The sequence below is a fragment of the Cavia porcellus genome, unplaced genomic scaffold, assembly GCF_034190915.1.
Source record: "Cavia porcellus strain 051 isolate PalLab524CR breed Dunkin Hartley unplaced genomic scaffold, mCavPor4.1 scaffold_26, whole genome shotgun sequence".
NCBI classification, from domain to species: Eukaryota; Metazoa; Chordata; class Mammalia; order Rodentia; family Caviidae; genus Cavia; species Cavia porcellus.
The window spans coordinates 18,163,233-18,181,048 of record NW_026947509.1 but is presented as its reverse complement, the minus strand read 5'-3'; the positions used below and the strand labels follow the sequence as shown (position 1 = coordinate 18,181,048).

The following is a 17,816-nucleotide window of genomic DNA, read 5'->3' as shown; positions in this document are numbered from 1 at the left end:
AATGATTAATTATTTATATAAGTAATTCAGATATATAGGCATGTTATAAATTCTATAAATGAATATTTACCTATTTTATAAACATGTCATATGTATGTAATATATACATGTATAAAATATATCTTTCTTACGTGCTTCCCTAGCATAGTAGGCAGCACATCAGTGTCATAAAATACATTTTTCTTTGTGTTCCTGAAAAATATTTATGGCATCAAAGATGTTCAATAATTAAACTATAACCATATTAAATAGTTTCTTATACCCCTTAAATTATATTTTGTAATATATTTAATATGAAAAATGTTTATGATAGAATAGTGAAAAATTATATTTCTAGGTGAACAGTCCATTTGTATAAGCACATATATATAATGTGTGTGTGTTAGGAAATAATTTTTTAATATTATATGTTTCTGTGTCTAACAAAACACCCCATGTTTTTTCATTCTTAGTGTTAAAAGGAAGCTGCATAATGACTGGGTTATGAGAGTTAGATATATTCCATCCCTAAACTGCTTTGGGTCCTGCTCCTTGGACAGTGTTCATTCACTAGTTTTTGAATCCTTGAAGAGACTAGAGGACAATTTGTAAGTACAACAATGTATATTCATGAACATTCTGTGACCCTCAGAATTTTATAGCAAGCCTTGGAAATTTCAATCTGCTTTTCAGAAAAATCAGATGTTAAATGTTAACCATTCCATTTGCTTGACAAGGTTAATTGAATCTTCAGGAGGAAACTGAAGTCACTCATGCAAAGCAAATATGATGTGTCCTCCCTATAGCAATTTTGTTCAATTTTTATTTTATTCCTCTACTCTAGTGGAATAAATCATTACAGACATGTCCAGATTTATTCCAAATATTGTTCTGTTGTTCAAACTCTATACTTTAAAATCATTGTTTTGACTAGTCTGTGAGTATGATTTGTGTGTCTATTACAATCACATTTTAAAGATGAATTTTAGTAATGTGCTAACTCACTTTAAATGTGGTGAAATTTTATTAATGACTAAAAAGCAGCTATTGCAATTTAATTTTTAGTTTTTAAAATTTCTTAAGATTTATGTTACAGTGAGTAAATTTCAAAAATATTGTTATAGAAAGATGATGAAAAAGACAGTATGCTGTATGAATCTACTGTTAGGATATGTCCAAAATGGCAAATTTATGGAAACAGGAAAATAGATCATCAGTTGCCTAGAGTTGGTGGTATCAACAAGAATCCCAAAAGGGTACCAGGGAAATTTTCTGGAGTGGTGGAATGTATGGCTCCAAAACTTTTGTGGTAATTACACAAGTTTGCAGTGAATTACCCACTTTTATAAATGGTGACTTTTATGGTACGTAAATTATACCTCAACAAAGATACCTTAGAAAAATACATTAAGATTTTTGGTTTCCAGTCTGGCGTGTGAGAAGCTTGGAAGTTGTCACTCCCTTCTAGTAGCAAGCAAGAAACTGAACAAATTGAAATGACAATTTTTTTCTATAAGTTGGCTGCAGGAAGTCACAGAGAAAATTTTCTGCCTTCCAACTAGAGAGAGAGGGAAGCAGATAGTGACCATTTACTAGAGCAGCAATCCATGAGCAGAAACCCCCACAGCAAGCAATATCAGACCTAAACTGTCATTGACAAGTTCCTAGGTAGTCAGGATGGACAACTGTGACAGTCAAAACCTTGAACCCAGGCACGGCTGCACGGTGTTGTAATCCTAGCACTCTGGGAGGCTGAGATAGGATTGTGAATCAGAGTTCAATTTGAATAATGCAGCAATTTAGCAAGACCCTTTCTCAAAGAAAAAGAAAAATAAGCCTGGTGATGAAGCTCAGTGTAAAGGCACCGGGATCCATCCCTAGTACTAAGACAGAAAAACTTGAGAGTCTCCACATTTTTGTGGCTTTCACCTCTAGAAACTCAACCAGATTTTCACAATAAATACTGGATAAAAGTCTCCTTACACTTCTGGCAAGGAGATGAAAAAAGGAATTATTTTGAAAGAGCATTCTGTTCTTAACAAGGCCTGCCCACCAGAGAAACTACATTCCCAGAGCCTGAACTATTTTCAGAGGAGCGAACCTGAAGAAAAAGAAGGACTCAGCTCCAGCCCACTGTAGGCATCCAGGCCCAACTTCGGGCAAAAATGAGAAGCACTTCGAAAGCTCACAATTCAGAAAATAAAAGATAAAGAAAAATCTTGAATGAATACAGAAGAGAAAAATACCTTATCTAGAGAAAAAAGGGATAAGAATTTTATCTGATTTCTTTAAGCAAGAAATTCATGTGAAATATTTAGTGTTGAGGAGGGAAAAAACCAACCATTCTAGAAGTGAGCCAGCCAGTACTCGGTCTGGGAAACCAGAAAAGCATACTCCACCCCTTCCTGTGAGCAACTGGATGATTCGAGGACTTAGGGTGAGATGATAGCAACTGAGCTGAAAGGAATAGCTTGATGCTTGTGTCCTTTGGTTGACTTTGCAGGGTTGGGGCTGCTGGTCTGAGCATCTATTTGAAGGATGGCAGTGTGCATTGTGGCACCAGTAGGGAATTTCTTTTCGTCTTGTTTTTGAAATTCAATGTTTTGTTCCATTTAACCGTTTTGTTTTATTTCTGTATCTGATAACCTGACCAACTATTTTGAAGGTAACAATATGCAGTATAACAATCATTGTTAAATTCCTATCATCTTGCTTTGACAACCTATATCATTATTTTTGTTTTTCTTGTTGTTGTCATTTTGCTTTTGTTGTTGTTCTTTAGATTTGTTTGCATGTTGAGTTTTCTGGTTTTTATTCTCTTTAAAATAAAAAAATGTACAGTAGATATTGTGAATTGGGAAGATACTGTTCAAAAGAAAAAAAAACTGTGATGGGGAAAGGATGAATGGGTGAAAGGAAAAAATATATGTATATGCAAGATAGTTCAGGTAGTTACACGGCTAGCTTCTGTTTGTCCTTGAAAAGAATGTTTTGCGCTAACATTGTTTAGACAAGATATCATGTCTATGTCCTATACTCTGAATAGCTACTACAAGACACCAATATGCAATGTATCAAGTATTGTAACTATCCTACTACCCTGTTTTAAAACTTGTTTTCATTGTTTGTTTATCTGCTTTTTTCCTGAAAATAAAAGTTTTTTAAAATCAAAATTACACTTCAGAAATGAAGAAGAAATAAAATTTTCTCAGATAAACAAATTTTTCAACAACTGTAAAATGTTCAACAAAAATAAAATAAAATAAAATGTTCAACAACTCTGGCCATTAGAGAAATGCAAGTTAAAACTTGCAAGAAATATAAAGAGAAGTTCTTAGAAGAAAAATGATATAAATGAGAAATTTGTATTTACATTAAAAAGAGCATCAAAAAAAGAAAAAGTGAAGGTAAAATAACTTATTCTTATTATTCTTAACTGATCCAATGGGTAACAGTTTGTTCAAAATAATATCAAGGATGTCTTTAATGATATATACATATGTATAATTATTCATAATAAAATAATTATGAGAGCAATAAACAAGGTACTAGAGAATAGAATTCCTATTGATTTTTTTTCTTTCTTTCTTTTTTTTTTTTTTTTTTTTTTTTTTGTATTTTTACCAGTACCAGGGATCAAACTCACAACCATACGCTTGCAAGGCAGGTGCTTATGCCGCTGAGCTAAATCCCCAGCCCCTATTGATTTGTTTTTATAAAGCACTTGCCTTCCTAGTGAAGTTGTATAGTGTTTTTTGAAAAATGGATTTTCAGATTAGTCGAAAATATTTATTATAAACTCTAGAACAACTACTTTTAAAAAGTTAAAAGAAGAAAGAAGAGGAGGAGAATTGATATTCAGAAGGGCAGAGAAAATAGAATTAAATAAAATGTTCAATTGCAACTACAAAAGGAAGAAAAAGAGTGTGAGATAAAAGTAGGAACAAACAAGGACAAAGAATAAAAAAGAATAACCAAGTAAATGTTAATCTGATTCTATCAATAATCACTTTAACTGACACTAGTCTCAATACACCAATTAATTATAAAGATATAAATGAAATTTACTTAAGAAATAGAGCATCTTTATATCTAATTTGATTTTATACTATGGTGATAATTCTTAATACATTCATAACCACAAAACATTGTGAAAGCACATGCAAGTATAATATGCCCTTGTAGTCACATATTCTACTTCAAGATTTAGATAAATAGTTTTCATTTCCAAGATATACAAATCTAAAGCCATGCTTTTACCTGGAAAATACTTGCAGTAAATTGAGTAGATAATTTTAATAAATAATATGACAACTAGAAACTAGTAATAGTCATACAATTTAACTTTAATCCAGAAACAAATCAGTTACTCAACAAACATTTATTAATACAGTTAAGTTATTACCTTACCTCTAAATGCTCAAAAGTCTAAATAGGAAAGCAAGAACTATAGATAATATATAAATGGTATGCCAGAGCCAGATCATGTGAGTTCATATATGAGAGTTAATTTCAGGAATTTGGCAAATCTGTTGTTAAACACTACAATTACTACTAAAATTAAGTTGCATAAATTCACAAGTCAGTTATAGTTAAAAAAACAAAGGCAATAAATACTCAAACCCATCAATTCTTTATTTATTTAACTATAATTTGCTATCATTTATTTCTCAGGGTTTTTTGTATCTGTGGAATACATAAATACTAGATAAGTTGCACAGGTATATATATTTTCTCATCTCCATGTTCAGAGGTGTCACCGTGGGAGTCTGAAATTGCCTGGGGAGGAGTAACTATTTCATGGAAAACAGCAAACACCAGGGATCATCGACCCTCCCCATTTCCTCACCTCAACAAAATATGAAACATTTACCAACACACCAACACAGAGAGTGATAATTAACAATGCAAAGCAGGGTGTTAAAGACCTTTTGAAAAGTTTAAAATTTTAGACACAGAAGAAATTCAGGAAAGGGTGTGTTAAGTGATAGTCCCCTGTAAGCCAGAGAAATAAGAACAAGAAATCTTACAAGGAGAATAAAGAAAATATTTAGCAGTGATTTCATTAAGAAAAGTTACAGCTGCTAAACATACTAAGCTTGCATTTAGGAGGTTGAAATGGCTTTTTTCTTCCTTCATAGTCTTTCCTTTATAAGTTCAGTTGCGTGATACCAATGCTAACATTATAAAAGAAATCAAGAGATTATTCTGAACAATATTGACAGGTCCTTACTCACAGGACCTGGAATTTATTTGTTTAGAAACTCTAAAATCTTTCTTCTGATCTCTGTGCCTTTCCTATCAGTTCTAGAAGACTCTAACTCCCAGTGCACCAAACTCAAGGATCTCCAAGTGTGACACTTGACCTTTCTTTTATCTTGCATCTCATCAGTCTTTGCCTTGACCTTCTTTCCTCGTTACCACTTGGACCCTGTTTGTCATCTGAGCTCTTGTCTCCCCAGTGTTCTTCTTGGCCTTCCATCCCTGTCTGCACACTGCACCAGTGAGAAAACCTCTATCCCTTTTGCTGGGCAGAGCCTAGGGTCAAGGCTTTACTTCTTCTCTTTTTGTTACACAGGTTGAAGTATCAAGTCTTATCAAGTCTTAGTACCCTTAGTTTTGTCTCTCCTCTCCAGCATCTTGATATCTCAATTTCTCCTAATTTTTAATATTTAATAATAATAATTTAATAATTTTAATAAAACTGGCATTTGCAAAGTACGGAAGGAAGAAGAAGATGGTGAGTTCTAGAAACTGTAAATGGTTTGGTGTTATTGGCGTGTCAGGGGAGAAGAGTGGGGAAAGACGAAGCTAAAAAAGGCCGAAACGAGTTATATGCTTTCTATAAAGCTGGCATTTTAATCTGGAGTGTGGAGGAAACCATTGAATATTTTATAAAGGAAAGTGATGAAAATGTTCTTTTGACAGATCACCCTAGCAGCAAATTAGAGACTAGTCTGAGGAAATGCAAGTAGAAAAGGAAACCAGTTGAGAAGAAGATATGGCAGAATTTGGAGGAAAAATGAGCATTTGAACTTAACCAGTGATAGTAGGGATGCAGGGAAGACAGATTCTTGTATAATTTGCAAGAATTGAGGAACTCGTGGAAAGAGGAATAGTTGAGAGGGGTTTGTTTGACTTTTTTATTCTCAAACATATTTACAGCATGCTTATTACAGACCCCAAACTATAGTGATGTCATGGTATGCAGCAGACATTCTCAGTTCTCACTGAGCTCAGGTAGGAGAGATAGATAACAAACACATAAGTAAATAACATAAATTTAGGTGAGCAAATGATGGAAATAATGTAGGAGAGGTTAGAGATGGAGAATGGTAAGAGGCAGTATTTTGGATAGGACAGTCAGGAGAGTCTGCTGTGAGGAGACAATGTTTGAGCATACATCTGCATGAGATGACCATCTGCTCAGGCAACGATCTAGAAAAAGGACGCTTGTGCCTCAGGTGACTGCCATGCTTCCATTTTCAAGAACTGTTTACATGGCACTATTTACTAAGACTATGAGTGCACGAAGAAATTTGTGCTAAGCAAATGAGTTCTAATGTCATTTCTACTACTAACCCCTGGTATTAGATATGTTACTTAAGTTTTAGAGACCTTAACCATCGTTTATGAATGAAAATACTCTAAGCTTTCATATCCCACAGAATTCTGGTGATTATCAAATAACCTAAGATGGGTGCTGCTGTTTCCAAAACTATAAAATCCTATAGCAGTTGAAAGCACTTAAACTCTTTCACGAAGAATGGATTTTTAAAGATTTTTATTTCCATGTATTGTCAAAATCCATGTTAATAGTAAATGTTACAACTTTGAAGGGAAGGAAATGAATTGTATTTTCCTTTAGGAAGAGATGATAGTGGCAGTATTCCCTTTTTCCAAATATTAGGATCTGACTTCCAGTCAAATTGTGAATTTTCAGGTTAAGGTTTTTTTTGTTTGTTTGTTTCCTTTTTATCGGTACCAGGGATTGAACTCACAACTGCCTGCTTGCAAGGCAGGCGCTTATGCCGCTGAGCTAAATCTCCAGCCCTTCAGGTTAAGTTTTAAGTGAGGTATATATACTTTATTTCTTATTTTCTCTTTTTGTAAACCTCCTTCAGTCTAGATAATTTCTTTTTGTCAGGGAAAAATATACTATGGAACAAGCACAATATTGGCACATTAAATTTTTTTTCTAGTGAGGAAATCTCAAAAGCAGAGATAACTAATCACACGCTCACACTCTCTTATTTTATTTTTATCCTTTCACACCTTCCATTCACATAAGCACACGCAGACACACACACACACAGAGGCAATCAATCTGTGAGTTTAACACATTTTTGTGTTTCTTCAAAATGTGTGTTTCAATGTATTTTTAATTTATGTCTTTTGTTGTTGTTGTTTTGGTACCAGGAATTAAACTCACAGCCTTGCAAGAGCTTATGCCGCTGAGCTAAATCCCTGGCCCAGTATTTTTAATTTATGTAATGACATTGTAGGAAATTTAAATTCCTACTCTTTATATTGCTTCATAGGTTTGTTACTTAGGAGTTGTAAATAACTAGATTATATAGAAACTTTAAGCTTCTAACTAACCAGAGCATTTTAGTCTTTACTTCAGAATATCTATTTTGCAATAGTCAGGAATTTATCTGCAAGACAAATTCTGGGCTTCCTATCTCTTGGAATTTAGTTGCTGAGAGCCAGGAAACTGAGATAAAAATACTGAGGTAACCTCAGCAAATAGTGATCACTGATCTGTTCAGATTCTGGCTGAGTTTTTCAGCTACTTCCTCCTCTGGGCCTCTGTCTTCCAAATCTAAAGGCTAAAGAGGTTTCTCAAGTGATCCAGTGGAATCGTGTTTTTCCTGAACCATCCCAGCCACTAGAGAATCAGCTCAACAGCATGAGAGTTGGGTTCCCTCCATTCAATGTCTTCCTATTTCTGCAATTTCCTGTAATGAGTCTTAAGTTGGGCCGGATGAAGCTGCATTTAGACAAACACGTAATTGGCCAGCTGTTAAAATAGGAACCAGCACAGCGTCCAAAGAGGCAGGAAACAAAATTCTCTCAAAAAATTTACATGTCAGAAATGATTACTGTTCTGCTTATAATTTTGTACGGAAATTTCAGCATTGGAATTTTGTACCAGCAAGAAGAGAAATGTCTGTGATTGATTATGCCACATAGACCATGGAGGACTGTTGTCAGCCATCAACTAAACATTTAACCCTTTGGTAGCTTGACAGTTTCCAAGAGATAAACAACTAAGTTATAGTTACATCACAATTACTAGTTACACCCATCTTCCAAGCAAATTATCATATTGAAAACAGCAGCACCCTCCCCTAAGGTTAGATAGCCTGGTTTCTATCCTAGTGCTCAACACCTCTGCGACCGCGAACACATTACTGTCAGCTTTCCACAGCTTCAGTTTTTCCACCTGAGAATGGAAATGAATATGCCTACTTGATAGTCTTACAAAATTACTTAACTCATGAAAAGTGCCTGGTTTTAATGCCTGGCACAAATTCTACTCAGTATGTATTAGACCTTTTAGCTTGGTTGTTTTGTTTTGTTTTGTTTTGTTTTTGAGACAAGATCTTGTTATACAGTTCAGGCTAGTCTTGAACTCACTACATAGCCTAGACTGGCCTTCAACTTGCAGTAATCTTCCTGCCTCAGCCTTCTGAGTGCTGGGATTACAGGCATGCACCACTATTCCTGGCTGTTCCTTTTGTTTGTTCACTAAGAGCTAAGAAATATACTGAAAAGTATTGGAAAAAAACAGAAATCAAAGTCTGAGGAGATAAGGTAGAACTGTTGTGGCCCTGCACTGGTTTGGGCTTTATGTTCTGCCATCTTATGCAGCGATTAACCAAAAATGGCCTCACAGCCAAATCCAATAAGCTGCAGTTTCTATAACATCAGCAAATCAAGAATAGATTTTATATTTTCAAATATGGGTAAGTTCATTTTTATTTACTATAATAAATACCTGGTAAATCAATTTAAAAAGAGAATTGTTTTAGTTTAGTGTTTTGGAGTCCAGGATTAGGTGATCCTATTGCCTTTGGTCCTGTGGCCAGGCAGCACATCGGGATGGGGAGCACAAACAATTCATCTCAGAGCAGCCAGTAGACTTCATTTTTTAAAAGATTCCCCCACCTCCTGACAGCCCCATGGGCTGGGGAACAAGTCTTTCCACCTCTGGAGGACACTTATCCACACCACAGCAAAAATCAAGTAGATCCTGTGGGTCTGTGAGGACTTCACCGTTATTTATGTTTCTCTGGACAAGTGGATTTACAAGCAATTTAGAATTGAGCTTGCTGAGTATACTCCCTTTAGAAGTTGGAATTAGCTTTATAAAGAAAAATATATACATTCTACATCTAACTTTTGTTTTCCAGGCCTGTCAGAGAGTTTGCCATGCCCAAAGGAGCTAATACTTTTTGTTACTGTGTGAAAGCAAATGTGATTATCACCGGAGGTAAGAAAAGAGTTAATGCTACAGAAGGATTTTCTGCTTTGCAAACAGTGCTCTCCTTGAATGTTACTGCTAGGAATACCCCTGCATGGAATTTAAAACTTTGTACAAATCAAACCTGTCTGGTCCTTTCATTGCGGATTCTGGAATTGACAGCACACTTAGAAAAGCTTTCCTCAACCCAACAGTGTGAGAAGTAAATTTTCTTGTATTTTACTGTTTGTTCTGTTCACTTTTCCCTCTAGAGTTTTAATCCATCTAGAACTTATTTCTATGTGGAAGAGCACATGTGCCTGTGCTTTAAAGGAAGGACATTTAAATACTTTTGTTCATTTTTTTGAAGAGAAATTTCAAAATTTTCTCAAATACTGAAAAGGACTCCATAACCAAAATGGTGAAGGGCCAATGGTTTAGAGTCCATACAAAGAAGGATCCATGAGAAAATCCTGATGACTACGGACCTTCAAGGGATAATACGTAGGAAGAAAGTGGGAAAGGAGGTCATCTTCTGAGAGACAGTTAGGAGAAGGATGAGACCATAAGAAGTTTCAGGAAAAGGGTAAAAATCTGAAATAGTCTTTGACATGCCAAGTCTGCCTCAGTTTGGAAAGTTGATATATTGTGATGGCTCCAACAGTGGGCTCAATTCCTAGTTGTATGGTAAGGATATTACTTCCTCTCTAAATCTTCAATCTCATCTGTAAATGGAGTTCATAATAGTACCTTCTCATAAGATCATTATAGTAATTAGTGAGTGTCATGCATAGTAAGTGATCAATGTATGTTTCCTGATAATAATACTAACGATAAAAACATTTCAACTGGTAGTATTTGAGATTAACTGAGATAACATATACCTGGCACATAATAGGTTCTCAATAAATATTAATCCAATGGATTTGAAACACATGGGCAAAACAACTATGGTAGATGCAGGAGGGTGGTTGGAATAAATAAATTTGTGACTACAGTTAGAAGGCTCATGGACATGATATGTGAGAGGCCTGACTTATTGTAGGAATCACAGAAAAAAGAAAACACCCAAGCTCTGAGGATATTGGAAATGGTACTACGGGTGTAGATCCATAATAGAGGGCAAATTTAGCCTAAGAATAACCCTGAGTTTGATCATCAGCATCAATAAAGATAAAGATGTCATAAGTGAATGAGTCATAAGACTTGGGGATAGAATAATACTGGATATTAGTAAAAGAGATACACCAGCTCTAAGTGTGTAAGGTGGGGAAGAGCAATTGTGTTGACAGTTACAAAGGAGTTAGGAAGAGGGAATTTAGATGAGAACAGGAGCAAACAGAAATCATCAGGTGTTGATTAAACACCCAAAAGCAAATTCCTTTTAATGATGGGAAAAGATCTGGCTGGAGGTGAGGGAGAAAAGGAGCACCAAGGCCTCTCAAGGAGACCAGGGTCATCTTCCAAGAGATCCATGACACACAGGCTTGAAAGATGCAGATAAACAAAACAGACACACAGACAAACAAGCATCAAGAAAGTAGCCTGTGTTGGAAATGTAAGTCTAAAGACAAAATGAGCAAAGAAGCTTTTTAAAAACCAGAATGTCAATCAAGATATTCAATAAATGTACCATTTGGCAAGGGTTTAGAACAAAAATACTGTACAGTGAGCCTGTACTACATGCCCCTATCATATAAGAGCTCTTTAAATTCCTTATTCCCAAACACACATGGTAGGCAACGCTTGGTTTTGTACCTAGAGTAAGCGGCCTCACTCCTCAAGTCCCCGTATTACTAAGGATAAAGACAGTTATGCCCCTGCCTCAGGGATAGATCATCTCTTCTGAAAATATAAAGCTGACTTTTTTGACGTACACTGTGCAAAGTTTATATTTAAACTTTTGCTCAGTTTTAGGCCTTATATAATACTCTAAACTACCTTATGTTTCAAATGTCTCACAAAAATAATATAGGAATCTATTGGATAGCAAAACCAATAAAAATAATTTACTGGAAACCAGAAGAGCTAGTGGTATAATTTTCAATAGTCATTTGAATTCTCCTTGTGGATTACTTTCCTTATCTGGTAAGATGATGAAATCAAACTACCTGCATTTCAAGATGCCTCTGACCCTATGATTATAGTTTTCAAAAACTGCTTGGTGATAGAGAGATAAACTGAAAAGACCTATTGGAAAGTCTAAAACTCAGTTTGCTGATTCACTGTTAGTCAAAACATAGTTATAGCTCTCTGTACACTCAGAAAAGCAAAGCATAAATAGCCACAGACTTAAAATTCAACAAAGGAAATCCAGAAATACAAGGAAGGCATATAGATAAGATGTCTGCAAAGTGATTACATAAGAGTTATGAGTTAGACTGTGAGCAAGCTTCCTGAAACTTGGTTCTGATGATTCGAAGAACAAACAAGAATCCAAGTTTCTAAGATGTACCATGATCATCTAAAGAGCTCCCCACTGAGGTCTCAAACACACACAGGAATAAATGTTAGAATTAGATGTTTTCAGGAAAGAAAGGTGATGCTCATATTTCAGTATTCTTGATCCCCATGGCCTCTTCCAGAATCGATGATTATCTTGGCTCATCATTTGCAATAGAAATGGCAAAATTCCCTTCCCTGGACTACATGTTAAAAGAAGATAGTGAGTGCTCCAGGAAATTACAGAAGGATGCACAGTATGGTGGAGATAAAACATCAAACATGGCTATAACAGTTTTCCATTACTGTGACAAAATACCTGAGATAATCAGCTTAAAAGAGAGAAAGGTTTATCTTGACTCATTTCTGTTACTTAGCTTCTTTGGTGGCATAGTCCATCGAGGCAGAAGCACATGGCATAGAGGGGGGCTGTTCACTTCATGGCAGCCAAAATGCAAAGGCAGAGATGCAAGAAGGAGCAGGGTTCCACTATCATCTTCAAGCACATGTCTTCAATGACCTAACTTTTTCCAAATAGGGCAGCGTACACCTTTTAAAGGTTCCATCACCACTCAGCAGCAGCACACACTGAAGGCCCAGCCGTTAAACACATGAGCCTTTTGGGGAAGAGTCACATTTCAAACTACAGCAATAATCTGTCTACACAGATGTTAAGTCAAAGTAATAGCCTTCTACTTCAACCCAAACCACTCACACAAAACCTCTGGAAAAGCAGTACTTAAATATATGGCCAAAGTGAGGTTTCATTTCTAAAATGTTGTCACATGAGGCTGTCATACTAATCTTAATCAATTCCTTTAATCTTAACCAGCTTTTTTAGATAACCATTTGTTTTCACACAAAAGAAAGAAAACTTTAAGAACAGCAGTTTTAATATACTTTTTAATCTTAATACTTTAATCATTTTGGGAAAAATGTATTTCATAAATTTCTTGGATTTAAATTATTTCAATATTTTGGATCAAGTTATTTGACTCATCAACCTCAAGATTCATTATATTATTAAATCCTAGAAACAGCCTTGAAAACTTATTAATTATAACTTTTCTAGTTTTTGTGCAGCCAATCATACATTTAGCAGCATGACTAATAAGCAACTAATACTTTTCACCATGCATAATTTATTAACTTGTCACAGTTATGGAGCCTCTATTAGTAGAAAATGCAAATTCTCAGTAACTAAAAACACATTTTTCCCAGGAGAATACTTGTGTTGATTAGCAACTCAGCCAGGCACATTGCTAAACGTACAGTATGTACCAGGTGGTGATGCAAAATATACAATAAAAGCTGCTGTGCTAAGCCTGCTTGAAAGTGTTAAATGTGCAGGGACATTTGATGAGCCTGGAAAAGCAGCTTTGGCAGGGGGGGGGAGATGGACAAGGTATTTGCAAAACAATTAAAAATTCATGTTTCTTGAGCATTATTTGGGTGACCATCAAGTGTATCTTACTCAACACTGACTCCATTAATTATTCTAAGAATTCAGCTCCCTTATGTGAAAGATTCAGCATGTAAGAACAGTTTTCTGCTATCCAAGATAACTTGGGGGTTCTGCAGGCATTTTTTAAAAAATGTTTCGTTCAGTGAATCTTTCTATGCAACGCTATCAACTAGGCTCTGTTAACCTTAAACATTCCAGATTGTATTCCTCACCTTCAAGAATTCAAAGTCTCATAGTAAAAATAAGATAAACTTATGGGTAGCTATAATACACAGTGTGAGTCAGTAGAGGATGAGGACAAGCATAACAACTGGTAAAATAAAATACCATAGATAGATAAAATACTGTGTTGGTTTAATGTCCTTTTCTGCTCATTTTGGTTTTGAAAAGCCACCACGCAGACTATGTAAAAACTCCACTAACAGCCATGGGGGCAGACAAAGCTAGATGACATCTGCCAGTAAATAGTGAGTCTCTGGAAGATGAGTTTCCTATACAGTGCAAGTGAGCAAAGCCCTTAGTTTACAAGACCTGGAGATGTGACAGGTACAAGTCTGCTACTGCGTTTTTTTTCATGTGACACACCAGCCATCAGTTGCCTTCTGAGAACAGCCTAGCCTCATCTTCCAGGAGTGGTAATGCCCACTGTGGTGGAGGCCTCAGTCAATGCTGCCCAGCACTATCTGTGAGCCTGAAGTTTAGGGTACTGAGCATACCCCAGTAGTGGGGACTTCTTGGCAATTGTCTGAGAAAAGCAAATGCAGGCAAGACACTGCAGTATTGAAATTACCTAGTTTGGAGCATGTAACTAAAACCCTGAAGGGCATGCTCATTGTCTGTAGTATTGCTAGATTGCTCTCTACTCTCACTGTAATAACTTGCTTTCCAGACCATAAATATCACAAAACTTTTCAGAGTTGGAAACTCAAAATTTTAAAAATGAGAAAAATGAGCCCCCCAAAAAGAAAACAGTTTGCCACAAGTCACCCAGTACCTTAGGTGGCAGAGTTAAGGTTGAGTCAATTGTCCTCATGTCAACCTCTGTCATTCCTAGACCTCTGTAATCTGGCTCATTTAGAGGCTCTCTCTCTCTCTCTCTCTCTCTCTCTCTCTCTCTCTCTCTCTCGCTTTTCTCAGTGAACTGAGCCAGCTCATTTCATCAGCAGTGATGCATTTGGATCAAGTGACTCACCAACTCAGATAAGCACTTGCTAAAAAGAAGGAAAATCCTATATCTGATGAGTGGCTTTGTCTAAATCCTGCTTAGCAAAAAAAAAAAGGCGGGGGGGGGAATCAAATGGAAAATAACAAAGAAAGAGAGAATTAACCACTTATGAACCATGTTACTTATGAGGTCTCATCCTCAAATTTGATAACTCCAATGAATACTTATTTTTGTTCTGTATATTTCATACTTGTCTTGTTGCTATTATTGAATTATAAACATTCAAAAGCAGGCAGTATGCTTTGTGTGTGTGTGTGTGTGTGTGTGTGTATGTGTGTGTGTGTGTGTGTGTTAAGGACTTAGAATATCATTAATACTACTAATACTACTAAATAATGTCATGGTAATAGTAACACTGTAGTAGTAATAGTAATGTTCAGCTTATAGTCTTCAGTTATGCCTAGGTGATCCCATTTATTCTCAAAATAAAACTGTGGCAAAAGTTTACTTATCCCACTGTATAAATAATGCAACTCAGACATAGCAAGATAAAGCAACTTATTCTAGTTCATAGAGCTAGTAGTGATAGAGCCAAGTTTCAAGGCAAAACAGACTTACTCAAAATATGTATTACTGTTTCATGAGTGGCTCTCCTAACTGACTCATTTACTTAGCAAACATGAATCAAGCACTATTTATGGTTCAATCAAGCATTGCCACAGATGAGAAATATAGAACTCACTAGATAAACAATAAGCAGATATGAATAACTGTAATTGAATAGGATTTGCACCATGTAAGAAATCTGATGAAAACATCCTGTGAACACATAAGGAGTCTTAACTCCATCAGGATCTGGGAAGAGGGTTAGGGACGGCACTGGAGAAAAAAATCTTGGAATTAATTCTAAAAGAGTATGTTTTAGTGTTCTGGACACATAGGCTTTGGCAGGGACATTATGTGGAGTTTCTTTGTATTACTAGTATCTAACAGAATATTAGTGTATAGTAATTTCTCAAGAAATTTTTGTTCTTGCTGCTAATAAAGTTAGTGTGAAGTCTTAAATTTAAGTAACATCCCACTTTACTCATTTACTATAGTTCTGAAATTATCTTGGGTCCTTAATTTAATCAGCTTGAACTGCCATAACAGACTGAGAGGCTTAAACAATAGAAATATATTTTCTTATAATGCTGGAGACTAGACGTTGAAGAGCAATGTGTCAGCACGGTCAGTGCCAGGGAGGGCTATCCTCCTGGCTTGTAGGTGGCCTTGCTGTACCCTCATACAGTAGGGGAAGGAAACAAACTCTCTGTTTCCTATTTGTGTCAGGTACCAATCCCTTCATAATTGCCACATCCTCATAACTTCATCTAAATTCAGTTTTCTCCCAAAAGCCTCATCTCTAAATGCCATCACATTGAATGTGACAGCTTCAACATACAAATTTTAAGAGGACACAGTTCATTTCCAAGCCGTGGCTTGGGAAACAGAAACTAAGAGTCAGCTATACCATTTGTTTTTCCAACCTGCTTCTTCTAATCTCCAAATCGGAAAGCCTTAGAAATAAAACAGGTGATTTTTTTCCCAAAAGAGTTTGAGGAACATTGAACAAAGGTGCCTTTTATGTTGAGATGCACGTTTTCCCCTTCAGCATTTGATAGTTAAACCTGTGAGATGTGATTCATCACCTCAGTATTAGGTGACAGAGATGGTTCAATAAATGTTAGTTGAATTCTTACCGTAAGTTGCACACTACAGTTACCACATTAAACAAGGAAAAGCCCTTCAAATCACTTGAACTCTAAAAGAAGGCCCAGAAAACAAGAAGTTAATAACAAAAGATGATAAGTATGGGAGCCACATTGGCTGAACACTCAGTTTAAAGAATATGAGGCTATTCTTAGCCATAATCTGATGTGGAAGATAGATCAAGAGAGAAAAAACAAAGTATGGGAAGTGCTATATTCCTTTTTCTTGGTGCCAAACAGAATAATCAGAAGTATAGAGAAGTATGTGTCTATCACACTTGGCTGGCTTATCAGTGTCCAATTATGAAGTCGACTGGTTGTCCCCCATATTTGGTTGGCTCTTTTCAGTCTATTTATTTAAAAAAAAAAAAAAACACTGTTACCACCAAAAAAATCCTGTGGATGTCCAAATATATGCTACCAGATCAATTAAAATGATTATATTGAATTTTAGAGTTTTTAGGTGTAAATCATAGCTTAGACTATAATCTATTATAGAATCTTCTTGCTTAGTAGCCTAAAATTTCTTAGTAGCAATTAAGGTATTAGGAATGTTAGAATCACAGTGTTTCTAACTAGGTTCGATTTTCTAATATGTCCTTCTGAACAAATCGTATTTAAATAACTAAATCAAATTAAATCATTTAATCATTGGGAGTTCATTTCTTGAGATATTAGAGTATTAGAATCTACAATTTCTAGGATTTCTTCACTTGAAATTCTTTGATATGTTTATAATTCAACTTTCAGGATGACATGTAATGGGTTATTTGTGAAATATAAAATACAATATTTTTAAAAATTCTATATTTTATACACTATTACAAATGGTGTTGATTACTTTTTTTAATAGTTTGCAACTATGAATTCCTTCAAATAATGCAGACCAATGTAATTAATAAACTCCAAAGGTAAATGACTCAAACACAATGGAAAGGTTTTTCCTTTGGGTCATGTGAAACCTAAAATAAACTCTTGTAGTTCACCAACTAAAAGTAATTTGACCACATCTAATTGCAAAGTATCCTGGGAAAGAAATATAGCTTATCTGTGTACCCAGAAAGAGAGGATGTGGGATTACAGGAACAAACAGCCAAGCTTTATCATAAAAGTGAGTGCATGCATGAGTGTGTGTATGTATGTACATACACATAATCAGAAATTTCTGATTGAATTTTCACTTTTAGTATCATTAGAATTCCAACAGATCACTGGCAAAGGATGCAGTCATATAGTTCACAGAAGAAAAAGATAAAATTAGCAGATATAGCTCGTTGTGAGGTATAATCCAAGCATGCAGAAAGCTGAGCTGAGTCCAACCTGGGTAACATAACAAGTTCAAGGTCAACATGGATTACATTTGTCCCAAAACAAAAACAAGACAGCAAAACAAAACTAGCCCAATCTGATCATTACATATTGCATACATGTATTGCAATATCACATTATATCCCATAAATATTTACAATTAGTATATATAAATTAAAAATAAAAGCATGTCTTAAGAAGCAAACAAATTACAATTATAATTATAAAAGCATGAGC

General features: G+C 35.4%; 1 protein-coding gene across 1 annotated transcript in view; it reads left to right on the top strand.

The window, feature by feature from the left end:
• Wdr64 (WD repeat domain 64) overlaps positions 1–17,816 on the top strand; it is a 139,934-nt gene that overhangs the window by 35,405 nt on the left and 86,713 nt on the right. The window contains exons 10-11 of the mRNA XM_003474268.5: positions 453–587; positions 9,399–9,478. Of these exons, the coding sequence (XP_003474316.4) occupies positions 453–587; positions 9,399–9,478 (215 nt within the window). The remainder of the gene's footprint in view (positions 1–452; positions 588–9,398; positions 9,479–17,816) is intronic.